Raw genomic sequence first — 16,189 nt, 5'->3', positions numbered from 1 at the left:
ATCCAGAGACGTTTGACCTTGATTTGACAGTGGAAGGATTATCGATCCATATGCATCTTACGCGCAATGACCAAATAAAGACAAAAGTGCCAACTTTGACCGTTCAAAGTGGCAGTATTAAGTCTCATGCTGTTTCAGACAACGAGGTAAACGTGTGGCTAAATTTTGAATATGTACATTCTCTCAAATAAGAATAAAGGTATCTGTATCCTTAAATGGTAGCAAAGATAACTGTACAGGAAATATATGCGCAAACGTATACATGTACAAAAGCATTTTACATAACTGTAGTAATGCAGCTGTAATATTGTTCACCAAAATATCCTTAAATAAACGTTGTCAGCTGTTTTTAGAAGGATCAATTACACCCGGCACTGCTTTTTTTATGTAAAAGATAAAACTGTAAATAAACTCATTATATATACCAGGATTGAAATTTTATATTTGAGCCAGACGCGCGTTTCGTCTACAAAAGACTCATCACTGACGCTCGAATAAAAAATCGTAAACAGGTCAAATAAAGATAAAAGACCGGATAGTATTTCTTATGACAAGACCTATCTATTGCATTTATTGTTAACTTGTTTTCGTCCTGAACATGCATTACATATTTGCCACTGGACGTTAAGCAACCAACAATCAATTAATCTAATGTAAAATAATCAAAGTCTGAACGGTTTAATTTTTCCTTTATTGTTTTTTTTTTCAGGAATCCATATTTTACCAAGATATTCAGTCAGGAGCACTTCTTGTTATGCAGAGTGATCGGATAAATAGTAGTAGCATGGTAAGTTAAAAATCTATAAAGATTTCCCTTTTTTATGCCCCATCTATGGGCATTATGTTTTCTGGTCTGGGCATCTGTTCGTCCATTCGTCCGTCTGTCCCGCTTCAGGTTAAAGTTTTTGGTCGAGGTATTTTTTTGATGAAGTTGAAGTCTTACACCTTGAAACTTAGTAAACATGTTCCCTATGATGTGATCTGTCTAATTTGAATGCCAAATTAGAAATTTTATCCCATTTTAAAGGTCCACTGAACAAAGAAAATGATAGTACAGATGAGGCATGCCTGTACTTGGAACACATTCTTGTTTAAAAGTAAAATCACAAATGTACTGAACTCCGAGGATTATTCAAAAAGGAGAGTCGTAAATCAAATGGCAAAATCACAAGATCAATCATATCAAACGAATGGATAACAACTGTCATATTCCTGACTTGCTACAGACACTTTCTGATGTAAAAAATGGTGAATTAAACCCATTTTATAGCTAGCTAAACCTCTCACTTGCATGACAGTCGCATCAAATTCTATTATATTGACACTCTGTGTGAACAAAATAAAAAGGCATAATAGGTACACGTTTCAAAAATAAATGTACAGCAGTCAACATAGTGTTATAATTTAATCTCTATAAAATCAAACAAATATGTAACAAAGAAGCACAAAAAGGCATATATACAAAGCACATTAGCAAAAATGAAAGACATCTATCATAGATTTTATTGCCATCGATTATCCCAAGAACAAAATTTATTCATAAGGTTGACATGATTTTAATATTTTGCCAAATATCGAATTTTGGGTCAGTTTTGTTATCTTTGACAAAGAGAATATTTTTTGTGTGTTTAACGTTTTTTTGTTTAACTAATGGCATGAACATTTGCGAATTTGAAAAGTATAGAAATTTTATGAAGTCACAGTATTGCAGTATTTGTGGAAGGATGAACACGTTTTAAACAAAAATATATACTAGTTCAGTGATAATGAACGTCATTCTAAACTCCAAAATATACGCAAGAAACTAAAATTTAAAAATCATACAAGACTAACAAAGGCCAGAGGCCCCTGACTTTGGACAGGCGCTATCAATTTATATCAGTCTTTTAAAAGCTAGTTATTTTGAACACGTGTATGATATTCAACATGTTTAAAAAATATTTTTTTTGTATTTCAGTTTGGAGTATTTCGTGCAAAAGGAGAGGAATACATTATACAATCTCCAGACGAAATGCCAAACTCCCAATTGGGACAAAGACACAGCAAATTTCATATCTTCAAAGAAAAAATTCAAAATGTTACATTTGATGATCTTGTACAAAAAGGTAAATGGGGTATTCTATTGTGAAATATATTGAAGAAAAACATTAAACAAAACACGCGAGGAGTACAACATTTAAAACAAGCAATTTCATGAGCAGCGAGACAGATGCATCATGCAGAGCTATTTTTTCTATCTCTTACGGAACACACGGGATCATAACCAGTATTTGTTAGGGTTCGTGGAGCTCATTCTCGTTTTGTATGTTGTGTTTTGTATAGTGATATTTGTCTTCTGATAATGTTTTCGATTTTGCTAAAAAAAATCTACTTTGTTTCGACTGTTGAGTTTAAATATACCTTTGAAATTTCGACTCCCGTTTAAGTTACGCACATATTTGAAATACACTCTTCCGAATAATCACATTTTATTTAGTTATTCATTATAAAGGCTATACATTTTAGAAACTTATAAGACTCACACTAGCAGTAATACAGTACCTAAAATACGGCAGCTGTCAACAATTTATCTATTTATACAAAAGCAAAACGGGGAATTAAAATGATTTTGTTTATTTGACTATTAAATGCTACGTTTAACCATATCAACGAAAACGTAGATTACGGATATTTCTTAACTTATTTTGAAGAAATTAGAGAAACAAAGATAAAAATTGATTCCAGAAAAAGAAATAAACGTGCTGCAGGCGCATACAGGCTAGAACTACTTATTGTCGTAGACTATTCTATATACCAATAGTAAGTAGCTATATTAGAAAAAACGTTTGCGATGATGTAAGCTAGGTATATAAACCCATCCTATATACCATTTTGTAATTGAGCCATACGCACGTTTCGTCTATAAAAGACTAATAGTGACACTAGATTCTAAAAAAAGTTATGAAGGCCAAATAAAATACAAATTGGAAGAGCATTGAGGACAAACAAATCATAAAAGTTTGCCAAATACAGTTAAGGTCATCTATTTCTGAGGTAGGGGAGGGAAATGTTCTTTACATAGTATTTTTTTTGTCATTTTTTCCAAATGAGTGACTAAACCCTATTTATTGATTACGTATTGAAATACATTCACATTGTCTAACGTGAACATTGTAATCATACCAAGTCATGAATATGACAGGTGTCCATTGATGTGTTTGAGCTTTTTATTTTGCCATTGGGTAAGGAACTTTTCGTTTTGAATTTTCCTTGGAGTATTTTTATGATTTTACTTTTTCAGTTGGTATGACAAAAGTACAAAAGCCACTCCTGTTGAAAAAGACGCAGAATCAATAGCAACGATACGACAGTTCTATGCTTTCATTATTAATGGGGTGAGATTATCGTTATTGAATAAAATCTTACAACGATATAAAATATCCGTGTTGAAGACCGTACCTTGACCTATAATGGTTTACCTTTATACATTGTGACTTGGATGGAGAGTTGTCTCAGTGGTACTCAAACCACTTCTTTCTATATCTACGAAAAAGTTACATTTTATGATATGACAGTGTACATTTTGTAATTTTCATGTTCATTCTTTAATAAAAACTGGAAGATTACATGATTCTAATCGAAATCGTAAGATTTGAAGAACATTTTAAACCCTACACTGCAAACACATAGAGATGAAAGTTAACAGTTCTATATTACAAAAAGAAATCGTTTTGATAAGTACAAAAATACGAAGATGTGGTAAGATTGCCAACGACACAATTCTCCAGGAGAGACCAAAATGACATAGACGTTTACCTTAGGCAACGGTGCGGTCTGCAACAATGAGCAAAACTCATACAGTATTGTCCGCTGTGATAGATCCCGAGATGACAAATGTAAAACATTTCAAAAGAGAAAAATAACATCCCGATTTATGTACCATACATCCATAAACGAAAAACAAATATGACACACAGCAACGCACGATAACCACTAACTAGCATGCTCCTGACTTTGGACAAGCATATTTGGATAGAGAGTTGTTTCATTGGCACTCACACCACATCTTCCTATATCTATATACATTATGTGGATTGGTTAAACTAGTTTAAAATTATGTCAAACCCTCTCATTAATCTGGGACAGTGTTGTAGCCAATACACTTTGCGTAGACCTATCGTATTGTGATGTATCTTACTATGCTGTACTTCTATGCTTGCAATCAGCATAATTGTAAATTTTAAGATAATGGAATGATATTGACCTATTTTTTTAATTTTTGATTTCCTATGAAAGCTGAGAAGCAGAAGTAAATTTTGAGAATCATGATCGTTTCAATATCACTAACCGTCAAGTCGGAAAGGAAATACATTAAATTTCAAGAATCCCTTTGATCAAATAAAAGTTCCAATACACGATTGTACATTTTATTTTCCCTTCAAGACATATTACAAAATACATACATTCAAACTTATTGTGAAGAATGAACAATTTGCTAATATTTTTTTTACAGATGGATGCCATGTATAAAAACATTCAAACCACTTCTTACAGTATAGCAATCGAATTTGCCGGAATAATAATAGCTCAGGTTTGTTTAAATTGAATTCAAATGCAATTCGTTTATGAAGATAAGGTTCATTGGACGTTGCCAAATATTTTGGATGGTTAGATTCCACGTTTTACCAGTGTGTAACTCAGAAAGTCAACATATTCAATACCAATTGTTTGGTGTCTGTAATTTCTCAAAAATAAAAACAAGAAACTCATTTATTGAATCCCAAAATTAAACAAATATAGGCTTAGCTTAAAATACAATACAGTTATCTCTTAAGATTACGTTAGTTATCTACTATGTTAAACAACAAAATAAATCTACGGATATCACAGTCATAAATAAACTCATCATAGATACCAGGACTAAATTTAGTATATACGCCAGACGCGCGTTTCGTCTACAAAGACTCATCAGTGGCGCTCGAATCCAAAAAAGTTAAAAAGGCCAAATAAAGTACGAAGTTGAAGAGCATTGAAATGATATACCAATTTGCCTATTCAATTCAAATTATTCCTTTTGTATAAATTTACCAAATAACATCTATCAGATATTTGTTAGACATTCGTCTGACAAAAGTCAATTTTATATAATATAATTATCGTTTTGAAATTTGACTTTCATATTTGTTTATAAGCTTCCAACTTGAATATAGTGTGAAACTGCAAAAAAAAAAAAAAAAACATTTTGAAATATAAACATCAATATTTACATATGATTTGTTATGTGTGTAACCCATTTCTTTATTTAAGTTCTTGCTTCATGGCCATTTTGTTGGGAAAACATTTGAAATGTGTTATTGTTTGTATATATCTTTATTCCCATAAAACCAATGAATTAAATCGGTACAAATTCAAACAATTAATATTTACAATATGTAAAAAAAGATGTCAACCTTGTAAATTTGGTAAATTTTGTTCTGCGCAGACTCCATCGGATTCCTCATGGACGGAAACAATAAAAGTGACCAGTGTTAGTCCATATCAAGTGGATTCGTCAGACGCACTCACTAATTTTAAGAACTGGGTGCAGTCCACAAGTGGTAGCCTACCTGGTCATGATCATGCAATGCTTTTTACCAGGTAAAAAAAAATCATGACAACTATTTGATGCCGCTTTATATGATTCTTGATTAAATTGCATAATTTTTTCTTGATGAACAGGCAAATGAAATCCTCCAGAACTTAGGACATCAGTTTGAACGAATCAAGTGGTACAATTGTAGTGAACCTATCCATTCTCTAGAAAAAGTGTTTATATTGTTTAGACAAAACAACGAAATACGTCCAAGTATTTCTCATCAAAATGTAATTTTGAAAACAATTATTATCATATTACAAAAGAAATCATCAGGAAAAGAATTATTCAAACGGCAATTGAAATGGTATATATATTTCTATCTTACCGACCAAGATAAAAATTCAACTGAACTGTTATTCAAAAGAGCTGGAGACTGATAGCAACCATTCTTGACTATGTAGAGTAATTTTTCAATGAAAAGTGTAAGAATTTCCAAATATATAATCTGCTATTTGTACAATTCGAATTCAATTGACAATATAGATAAAACAAGACAACATAAAAAGTGTAATCACAAAAAAAAACTATCTCCGAGGAAAATTCAAAACTGTTTAAATACACTGTATTACAAATTTGAGAAATTATTATAAACTATTTGCAGATACGACTTAACTTCCAGTGGATCTACATCGAATGCAGGTAGGTCAAAATAGTTGTTTAGTAAATAGTCATTAAAATAAATGTTAGATCTAACACAGTACAAAAGAGGGCACAAAAGATACCCGAGGGACATTCAAACTCATAGATGAAAACAAACTGACAATGCCATGGCTATTATCGAAAAAGACAAGCAGACAAAAAATAATACACCAGCCATAACATAGTAAACTAAAGACGTAGCAACAAGAACCTCACAACAAACTTGGGACAATCACAGGTGCTCCGGAAGGGAAACAGATCCTGCTTCACATGTGGCATCCGTCGTGTTGTTCATGTTATTACAAATACGGTTAAAAGTATAATTTATAACATGTTCACACCACTTGTACAGAAAAGGCGTTCTATTGATCCTACTTACATATCCCTATAAACAATAAATGAAATTGAAACCATTATAGAAATGATGTAGACTAAGACAGGAGTATTCACCATAACTCGAAAAACAAGCCTGAAAGTACTGAGTATCGTGTCTACAGAACGAAAAACGAACAAAAAAAAATGGAAACTCTGAACAACATGAACCTCACCAAATACCTTTAGTAGCCTCATGTGTTCTAGATAAGTCTTCTACAGTCAATCAATCATGAATGTCATCGCTATTTTACAAAATGTTTCTTTAATCTTTCTGGCTGATAATTTTTTTTCTGAGCACAGACGAGTGATATGAAAAAGTATCGCTAGAAACTCAGGGCATACGTGCCCTTGTCAATGAAATTAACAACGTATCCTTAGTGAAAATAGAGATAAACATATCATCATTGGTCAACCCAACTCAAGTGGGAAAATCATCTCATTGAGATGAGCAACGTTAATATATAAATAAAGCAGATCATTTGATAATTAACAGTTGATATCTGTCAGCAAGCAGAAACTTCTTACTTCTGATTTACGCACACATTTGACAGATATATATCAAATTTGTTATAGTCATGAATCTTTTTCGGTTATTTTCCCGTCTGAATGAAAATTTATAAACAAACGAATTTTAAACCCATCTATTAACATACTAATAATGTCTTTTGTAATACAGGGCTAGCCTATATGGGAGCAGTGTGTACCAATATCGGTCAGTCCATTGTAGAGGACCATTTCAACTTTGTCATGTTGACAGTAGCCGCCCATGAATTGGGACACAGGTATTTCAACTCTGTTGAAAAAAATGAAGAATATTTAATCATTGAGGATATCAATTAGGTACCAGTGTTCAAAATCACAAAATACATGTCAAAGAGAGACAAATGTATAAAAGGAACATTCAAACTCATAAGTTAAAAAGAAAAAAAAACACCTGACAATGTCATGTTAACTAAGGGAAACAATCGAATTCAAAGTAAGATATAGAAAACTAAAAAACTAAACAAGACTTGCTTCACTAATTAATGGAAAGATATCAGGTGCCACGGAAGGGTAAATATATCTTAATCCACACAAGGATAAAACAACAGCAGCAAGTTATATCAAATGTAAACTCATCAAAGCACACACAGATTGCACTAACAAAAATATAAATGATATATAGAATAACTCAAGAAGAAAAATGGGCTTATATCTAATACCCATGGACATTTAGCTGAATGCTGTAAGCCATGGAAATTGTAACGCACTAAACTGTACGATATAGAATTTTTGATAGTTATAGAATAGCCGAAGCATGCCTCCGGGTGCGGGAGTTTCTAGCTGCATCGACGACCCATTGGAAGCCTTCGGCTGTTGTCTGCTTTGTAATCGGGTTGTTGTCTCTTTGACACATTCCCCATTTTCATTCTCAATGTTACTAAATACTTTTTTCCATTTCAGCTTGAGCGCATCGCATGACGGGGAAGGAAACGGTTGCAGTTTTAGTGATGCATACATAATGGCGTCTTCTAGTAGTCCACAAACACCAGGCAGTGCTATAGCTACTAATCCATGGAAGTTTTCGTCATGTTCTACAAATTATTTTACCGCTTACATTGACACGCTAGAAACGTATGTTTATTAAAGATATATATATCATACATCTGACCAGTATAGTTGGATCGTTGCGGTCAATGTGTCAAAATACTATTAATTGCAACAGTAAAATCTACGTTTAACAAAGGCCAAGCTTTAAAAACAATACAGTTAGCTCCTAAATTTTATATGTGTTGCTAGTTGTAGACGAATCTGATATTGGTATGGTCTGATTAAAAAATAGTTGTTTAAGATGTATAAAAATAAAATAACCTACTCTAAACTGTAGCTATAAAGCAATAACCTTGCCGTTATTTAATAAATTAATTCAAAACTTTTTTTTTTAGAAATTCAGCGAATTGTATGTTATTGCTAAGCCCTGGCTTCAACGCGACAGCTCTGTCAGAATTTGGGAACGATGTAGCAGGTCAGGTGTACGATGCACACGCACAATGTGAAAACATAGTTGGACCAGGGTCGTATTTGTGTACGGTATGTTATCGAACAAAATGTAATATAGGTTTTTGATAGTTCGCACATTAGGGTAAAACCTTTAAAAAACACGAGAGACGAACTTTTGAAATTATCATTTGACAGATGTTAATTTGTGCGGAATGGATTTGAAACCTTTTAAAAGTCCACAACAGTACCCATAAGTCAATTAACCAATTGGAGATCGTAATATACCAACTGTTGATCAAACATCTAATATTCGTAAAAACAAACTTTGGAGACAATTCTATTATGTTCGTGCGACTTAGTTTTTTGTGTACATTAATGCAAATGTGCTAGACAAAAATGTGGGTTACCAAATAAGTACAATTTGAGTGTCGTCATAAGCACATTTAGTGTATTTCTGGATATTATTCGGTAACTTTATCTTCAAAAATTCACATGCGGTGCAGTTTCTATCATCTCAATTGAGATTGATTGGAAATGTTAACATGTACATATGTCCATATATTTTTGTAGGACCGTTATTCTGGTGATTTCACATCAATATGTACCGTTATGTGGTGTGCACTTCCAGACCAACCAGGTTATTGTACGACAACAACAGCAGCTGAAGGAACGCTGTGTGGTAATCAAAAGGTATAATTTATGCAAATTACTGTAATTTCAAATGATTGTTATACAAGTGAGAGGTTTGGCTAGCCATAAGATCAGTTCAATCTACCATTTATACATAGGACATAGGAACATGTCGGTATCAAGTCAGTAATATGACAGTTGTTGTCCGTTTGTTTGATGTGTTTGAGCCTTTGATTTTGTCATTTGATTAGGAAATTTCTATAATGATTTTGAATTTTCCTCGGAGTTCAGTATTTTTTGGAGTTTACTTTTTTACTAATTCAATATGATGCAAGTTTCTATAAACTATCAAATACAGCTGAAGGATACATAGGGTTTACGACAATGCAATGAAACAGAAAAAGCTTTACACATGGAATCACATTAATTAATTTAAGACATAAATTTTGTCCACCACTGTAGTATAAATAATGATACTCAACCAACACTGACTTCATCATTTTCCTCTTAGATGTGTGTTCAAACAACAAAGTCATCTTGATTAGTGATCACACTTTTTAATTGCATTTGCACGTGTGATTTACCGGTAGGACATTGGATAATTTGCAGACTCGCTTTTCACCATGTCGCAGACAAGTCCGCCAATACTAGCTATGGACAATGTATGCCGTTGCGAACCTGCTGTCCATCGGCACTGTATACACTAATATTATATCATCGCTTACCTGTAAACTGCTAGTGGCTATAGGTTGAAATTCCGTGAATATAGACATTGTCATTTCCCATATATATAGGAACTTCCTTTTCGGCTTAAACTATGCTACTTTTTCTATGAAGTTTCGTGAACAATTATATCACAGAACGGAAGTTGCTATGTACTAATATTTTATTTAATGGTAAAAATATAGGACTATTCGGTATATTTATAACATTGACATGCCCTGAACTTCTAAGAGTTTTCAATTATATTAAAATTCTATACTACTCCTACCATCCATGAGATGAAACACACAGATCCTATCTAAGAAGCAATACTTTGACAAATTAACATATCTATGAATATCATATATCTCCACAAAATAGGCGTGGCTTGTTAAAAACAGCTGTATTTACAAAGTGCAACCTATAGGACAATTTTAAACCGTCAATTTAAGCATCTAACACCATTGAATTATAAACTCCTTGTTTTCGGTGAGCATAAGTATTTGCAGTACATTGCTTATCAAAATTATAATTTTCATTATAGTGGTGTCAGACCGGAAGCTGTGTTTATGATGCTGCAGCACCCACAGGCAGCAGTAAGATTATTTAAATATTTTACACTAGTATGCACATGTATGACACAAATAATGCTATAGAACTTCTTTTCCCTTGCATTTCTTACGTTTTAATGATTAAGGGAAAAATCATATTACCTCCGATGGAAGTAAACACACTCTCATTTGTATGTATATACTTAATTATGAAATAGTATACATCAATATACTTTATTATGAAATAGTATACATCAAGATCAACATTAAAAGGATTTTACAAAAATCAAGAATTGATGTGGGTTAAATGTCAATACGACCAAACGACATATATAATCTAGACGGCACTGTGCAATCTTCAATAATAGATAGGGGTCTGTACAAAATGACCTATATATCTAAATATTTCGCAGACTAAAAAAGCAGAATATAATGTAAAAGAAATAGTAAAAGTTCTGCACTTTACTATGTATCATGTTAATTATATTAAGTCTGCTAATATAAACCTTTTTAGGTTCCTGCTTATACGGGGACAAAAGAGGTCCAATTTACTCTAACCAGCCATGGAACTGTTCAGTAATTGCACAGGATTATTCAAACAATTGCCCAAATCTTGCAACTAAATGTTGTGACGCATGCGCCCCGTATCTGCCATCAACAACAACATCGGGATCAACTCCTCCCCCTTCTTCAACTATGTCTAGTTCAGCTGGAACAGGTTCAACTTTATCATCTGTTTCCTCGACATCAGGCATTGTGTCTACTCAACAGACTCAATTGTCAGATGCAGACGCGCAATGCGCAAGTGCAAGAGGAGCTGGATCTATAATGTGCAGAGTAAGTATTTTATTACTACAAAATCGTAGACGTGGACTGTATTGGTTGCATTAAATAACTAACGGAAGAGGTGTAATTATAGTTATAACTTGACCCCCAAATAAAATTTAAAAAAAAAACCAGATGAATAAAGTCTTTACAAATCATGTAAATTTTATTAATGAATAAACCAGTTGGTTTAATCCGGTTACTTAAGTACATATAGGTCATTTTATATTATTTAGTTATATTATATATGACCAAAGGCTATACCTTAAAACAATAGTTTACATATTGTAAGTTTGTTTGTCGACTAATTGTCCCAGTCACCCCTTTTTTTATTTGATCCAGGAAATCTTAATTGTTTTAGGAGAAAACATACCAAGGATATAATATGCTTTAAAAGAATAATATCTGACTGTTTCAAAACATTATAGATCTGCTGTCACTACTTTCAAACAGTCATTGATGGAGTCAATGAAAGGAAAAAGTGCATTGTTTGTATGTGTCAGTAAGGGACAATCAAAGCCTAGTATAAACAATTTTATTTATAATTATTTTTTTTTTTGTTGTATTGTCTATTTTTCCTTGTGTTCACTAAAAAGAAAATGCAAAAAAGAAAAATCTCCTTACTAAGCATGCTATGTGTACAGTTCATAAGTAATAATAATTAAGACTGCATTTTTTACTTAAATATGAATTTTACGTTGATTTTGTTTTTAGGGATTGTATAGTGGAGACTTTTCAACACTTTGTACAACATTGTATTGTTCTGACCCATCATCGTCAACCTGCTACGGAGAAACGGCATCAGATGGAACCTTGTGCGGCAATCATAAGGTTTGACATGAACATAATAATCAATTTACGGATTGTCCCATATTATTGAGAAGTATATCAATAATTGTTATTTCATAGCAAACATGGCAAAGGGAATACACATTTAAATTGAAAACTCATAACTTATTTAGGAACAAAATTGCATATCCAATCCAATCCAATAAAAAATATGCACTTATAGAATTGCAACTTTAAAACATGTGTCATAACAGCTGATTACAATATGCAAGGATATTTTTGAATTTCGCCTTGGACAGACAGGCACGAGAAACCAAATACTATAAAATGTTTTCTCTTGGGGAAACATTTATTCTCGTCTCACGAGTTTTTGAAAGTATGTTGCATATACATATATAAAAGATCTTTTATACTCTCAACGATTTATAAATATGTCCTTTCAATTATGCAAATGGCTCATAAAACATGTCGATAACAGGCATTAGTTGGATTGCAATGTACAAAACGTTCATGATTTTCATCTTAATGAGTAATATAATTAAAATGTAATATCCTAACTTGAAGCATAAAGCATCTTAGAAAACGTCATTAAAACCCTTGAAACCAAAATAAATCAAACAAACATTTAAATGAATTTTACAAGAGTCGAAATCCTAATTTCGTGTAAGAACACTTGATGGTAAAATTTGAAAGTGCATGTTAAGCACTGTTGCATTGTAAAATAAGCCTCAAATAGTCATCAAAGGTACCAGGATTATAATTTAGTACAGCCAGACGCGCGTTTCGTCTACATAAGACTCATCAGTGACGCTGATATTAAAATATTTATAAAGCCAAACAAGTACAAAAGTTGAAGAGCATTGATGATCCAAAATTCCAAAAGGTTGTTCCAAATACGGCTAAGGTAATCTATGCCTGGGATAAGAAAATTTTTACTTTTTTGAAAAAATCAAACTTGTGTAAACGGGAAATTTATATCAAAGTCAGAGCATACAGTTATCACTTCAAGAATAACATTGCTACATGGAGTTACTTAATTAACCAATTTAGTAAAAATACAGAGCAAACATAGCTTAATGGATTACACATTTGTTGACTATTTTTTTTTTGTTAGTGGTGTTTATCAGGAGTGTGTACCTCAGATGTAAATGCACCCGCAGGCGATGGTAAGAGTTTGTTACAAATAATAATATTAGTTAAAATATTAAAAATTACTTGAGGTTTTAAATTTATTCCTTTTTTAATCGATTGTAACGATGTTTGAACAGTCTAAGATCATTGGTTGAAATAATTTTTCTTCACTTTGCATGCAGAATCTATTTTTAATGTTTGCGATTCATTTTTGATAGATATATCTTGGAGTTCCTGTGAGTGTAAAAAGATAACAAATCGACAATATAAATAAATTATCTTATCGGGGACTATTATAGCTGACTATGCGGTATGGGCTTCGCTCATTGTTGAAGGCCGTACGGTGACATATACTGTCATTAAAGTGAGAAGGTTAGCGCTATAGAACCAGGTTTATTCCACCATTTTCTACATTTGAATATGCCTCCACCAAGTCAGGAATATGACAGTTCTTGTCCATTCGTTTATGATGGGTTTTGTTTTTTGTTATTTGATTTTGCCATGTGATTATGGATATTCCGAATTGATTTCCCTTTAAGTTCAGTATTTTTGTGATTTTACTTTTTTCTATAGTTGTTAATGTCTGTGTCATTTTGGTCTTTTGTGGAAAGTTGTCTCATTGGCAATCATACCACATCTTCTTTTTTATATCTTAATTTTCACTTAGGAATATTTTCATTCATATGTTACACCTTTCATACAGCACTTTAGAATGTTGCATATTGATTCAAGTTTTTGTGATATTCAAGTTTAGGTATTTGCTGTCCTAATGAATTCATGATTTTTTTCTATTTAACCATGAATTCAAAATTTATAACCTTAAATCAATCTCTGTCACAAATTGACATTGGTGTGTTCTAGTTGTAATATCCACGTTTTTTCTTCGTTCAGAACACCTGTTGATTGTACAAAGTATGTAGAACATGTGTGTAGTTGTATAAGTATATTTGAAAAATATGCTACCGATTATAATCTGAAGAACTCGTATAACCGGCATGATTTCCAACGGCTAAACAAAACTTACCAAATGCGCACTCTTATTTCGTATTTGTAGTAATGTAGAGGTTAAATCATGGTAGCACCAACGAAAACATTCTACATGTATGTTAAATATATTTGAAGTGTTATAACCTCTATGACTCGATGTTGAACTAACGCTTAATGTGTTATTAAATGTATTAGCCCCATGACAATTTCTTTACTTCTTAAAGTAACTAAGAATAAAACAAAAACATTTGCGATTAATGCGTTAGGGTTATAATCGCAATAATTTAAAATCGCGTTCAGAACCTTTGTTTATATGAATTTAACAGCGTTCCTCTCAATACCGCAAACATGAAAATCGAATTACTAAAAAATGACAAAATTGCAATAATAAATTTACACATTAATGTTTCTATTTACAGTTAGTTCATTGTAAGATTGTAACTTTATTTTTAATGTATTTTGTAGACTCTTGTTTATATGGAGATAAGTTAGGAGCAGTATTTTCCAATGGTTGGACATGTGCAGATATGGTGGCTAACGCTCCAAACAACTGCCCATCAAATGCTGTAACTTGTTGTTATTCTTGTGCTCCATACTTAACAACTACAACTGCCACACAGTCTACGTCAACTTCAAGCACTTTGGAAACAACTAGTCCTATGCCACTTGTGTCTACCAGCAGTGTGCCACTCCAATCTCCGGATGCAGATTCGCAATGTGAAAGTAATCGTGGCGCTGGATCATTTATGTGCAGGGTAAATGAATCAAAATAAAAAAAAAAACAGTTCCTAGCATAGGACGAGAACAATACGATTTCAATGCTGCTGAAATAAAAGAAGAGCTATTTTTCCACTTACGCCTTGATAAAAACAATTTAGAAAATGGCCTATAGAAAAGTTCGTATATCTTTTTTCACACAATAAGAGGCAAACTAATTGTGTATGATGTAAACACTGTGTCATGTTTAAATTTAAATAACAATTTTAACAACAGATTTATAAAGTAAATTACAAAATGTTAGCAGTTTTAATAGATTCCGTACATATTTATTGGTAAGGATATAAACAGCAGATTGTAGTTTTTGAATTTTCCCTCTTATATATGTATATATTACAAAGATAACACATATTTGTAAAGCTTTACATAGTTCAAACTATGTTAAATATGGGAACATTTAATATATCTATATTTGGTCGTTACATGTATTAGACTATAACTCTAGTAGGTACATTGAAGTGTGGCATTTATTATTGATAACTATTTACTATTCGCACGATAACATGTATTCTATATTATAAAAATAAACATTAACGGAATTCATGAATAAATGCGTCAGTGGACATGCAAAGGTAAAGTCAAGATAACTAAAGGCCTAGCATATTGTATTGTTTATTTTTATATGTCTCAACTAATAGAGATAAAGAAGAAACGAAAATCGCAGTGACTCACAGGCACTGAAGCTCACCGACAAAACTGACGATGCAATGTATCAATTATTGATTAAACTCAATAATTAATACTATTTTGAATATTTGTTTCAGGGATTGTATAGTGGAAATTTTTCATCTTTATGTACAACGCTGTGGTGTTCAAACCCATCATCTAATTCGTCAACCTGTTACGGACAGACAGCCGCAGATGGTACATTGTGTGGCAATCAAAAGGTAGCATAGAATATAATTAAAAACTCACTGCAATACAACTTTTGCACTAATTAATCCCCAAAAAGCTGGATTAAGAACAAAGATATCCCCCCCCCAAAAAAAACCTAACCCATAGCAAAACAGAACACAACAAGTCCACATTTACAGGAATGAGAAGTTTGCAAAGAATTGTCTCCTTTGGGTCGTCAAGTTTTACCTGAGGAAGTGTGATGATGAGAGGTGCCCAAAACTGCAACCTACAAACTATACTCAGATGTGTTGACAACACAATTACAGCCCAAAATAAACGACATAAACAGAAC

General features: G+C 32.4%; 1 protein-coding gene across 1 annotated transcript; it reads left to right on the top strand.

Moving 5' to 3' along the window:
* Nucleotides 1-215: 215 nt before the first annotated feature.
* LOC139504354 (A disintegrin and metalloproteinase with thrombospondin motifs adt-2-like) lies at nt 216-14,996 on the top strand. Its single transcript, XM_071294428.1, has 17 exons — nt 216-233; nt 710-787; nt 1,958-2,105; nt 2,691-2,799; nt 3,281-3,374; nt 4,493-4,570; nt 5,462-5,616; nt 6,216-6,253; nt 7,305-7,410; nt 8,072-8,242; nt 8,554-8,698; nt 9,179-9,298; nt 10,485-10,536; nt 11,006-11,328; nt 12,031-12,147; nt 13,220-13,271; nt 14,689-14,996. The coding sequence occupies exons 1-17, from the start codon at nt 216-218 to the stop codon at nt 14,994-14,996; spliced, it is 2,112 nt and encodes a 703-aa protein (XP_071150529.1).
* Nucleotides 14,997-16,189: the final 1,193 nt, after the last annotated feature.

The sequence above is a fragment of the Mytilus edulis genome, chromosome 14, assembly GCF_963676685.1.
Source record: "Mytilus edulis chromosome 14, xbMytEdul2.2, whole genome shotgun sequence".
Classification (NCBI taxonomy): domain Eukaryota; kingdom Metazoa; phylum Mollusca; class Bivalvia; order Mytilida; family Mytilidae; genus Mytilus; species Mytilus edulis.
Note: the sequence above shows the minus strand (reverse complement) of the source record. Positions and strands in the feature narration are given on the sequence as shown.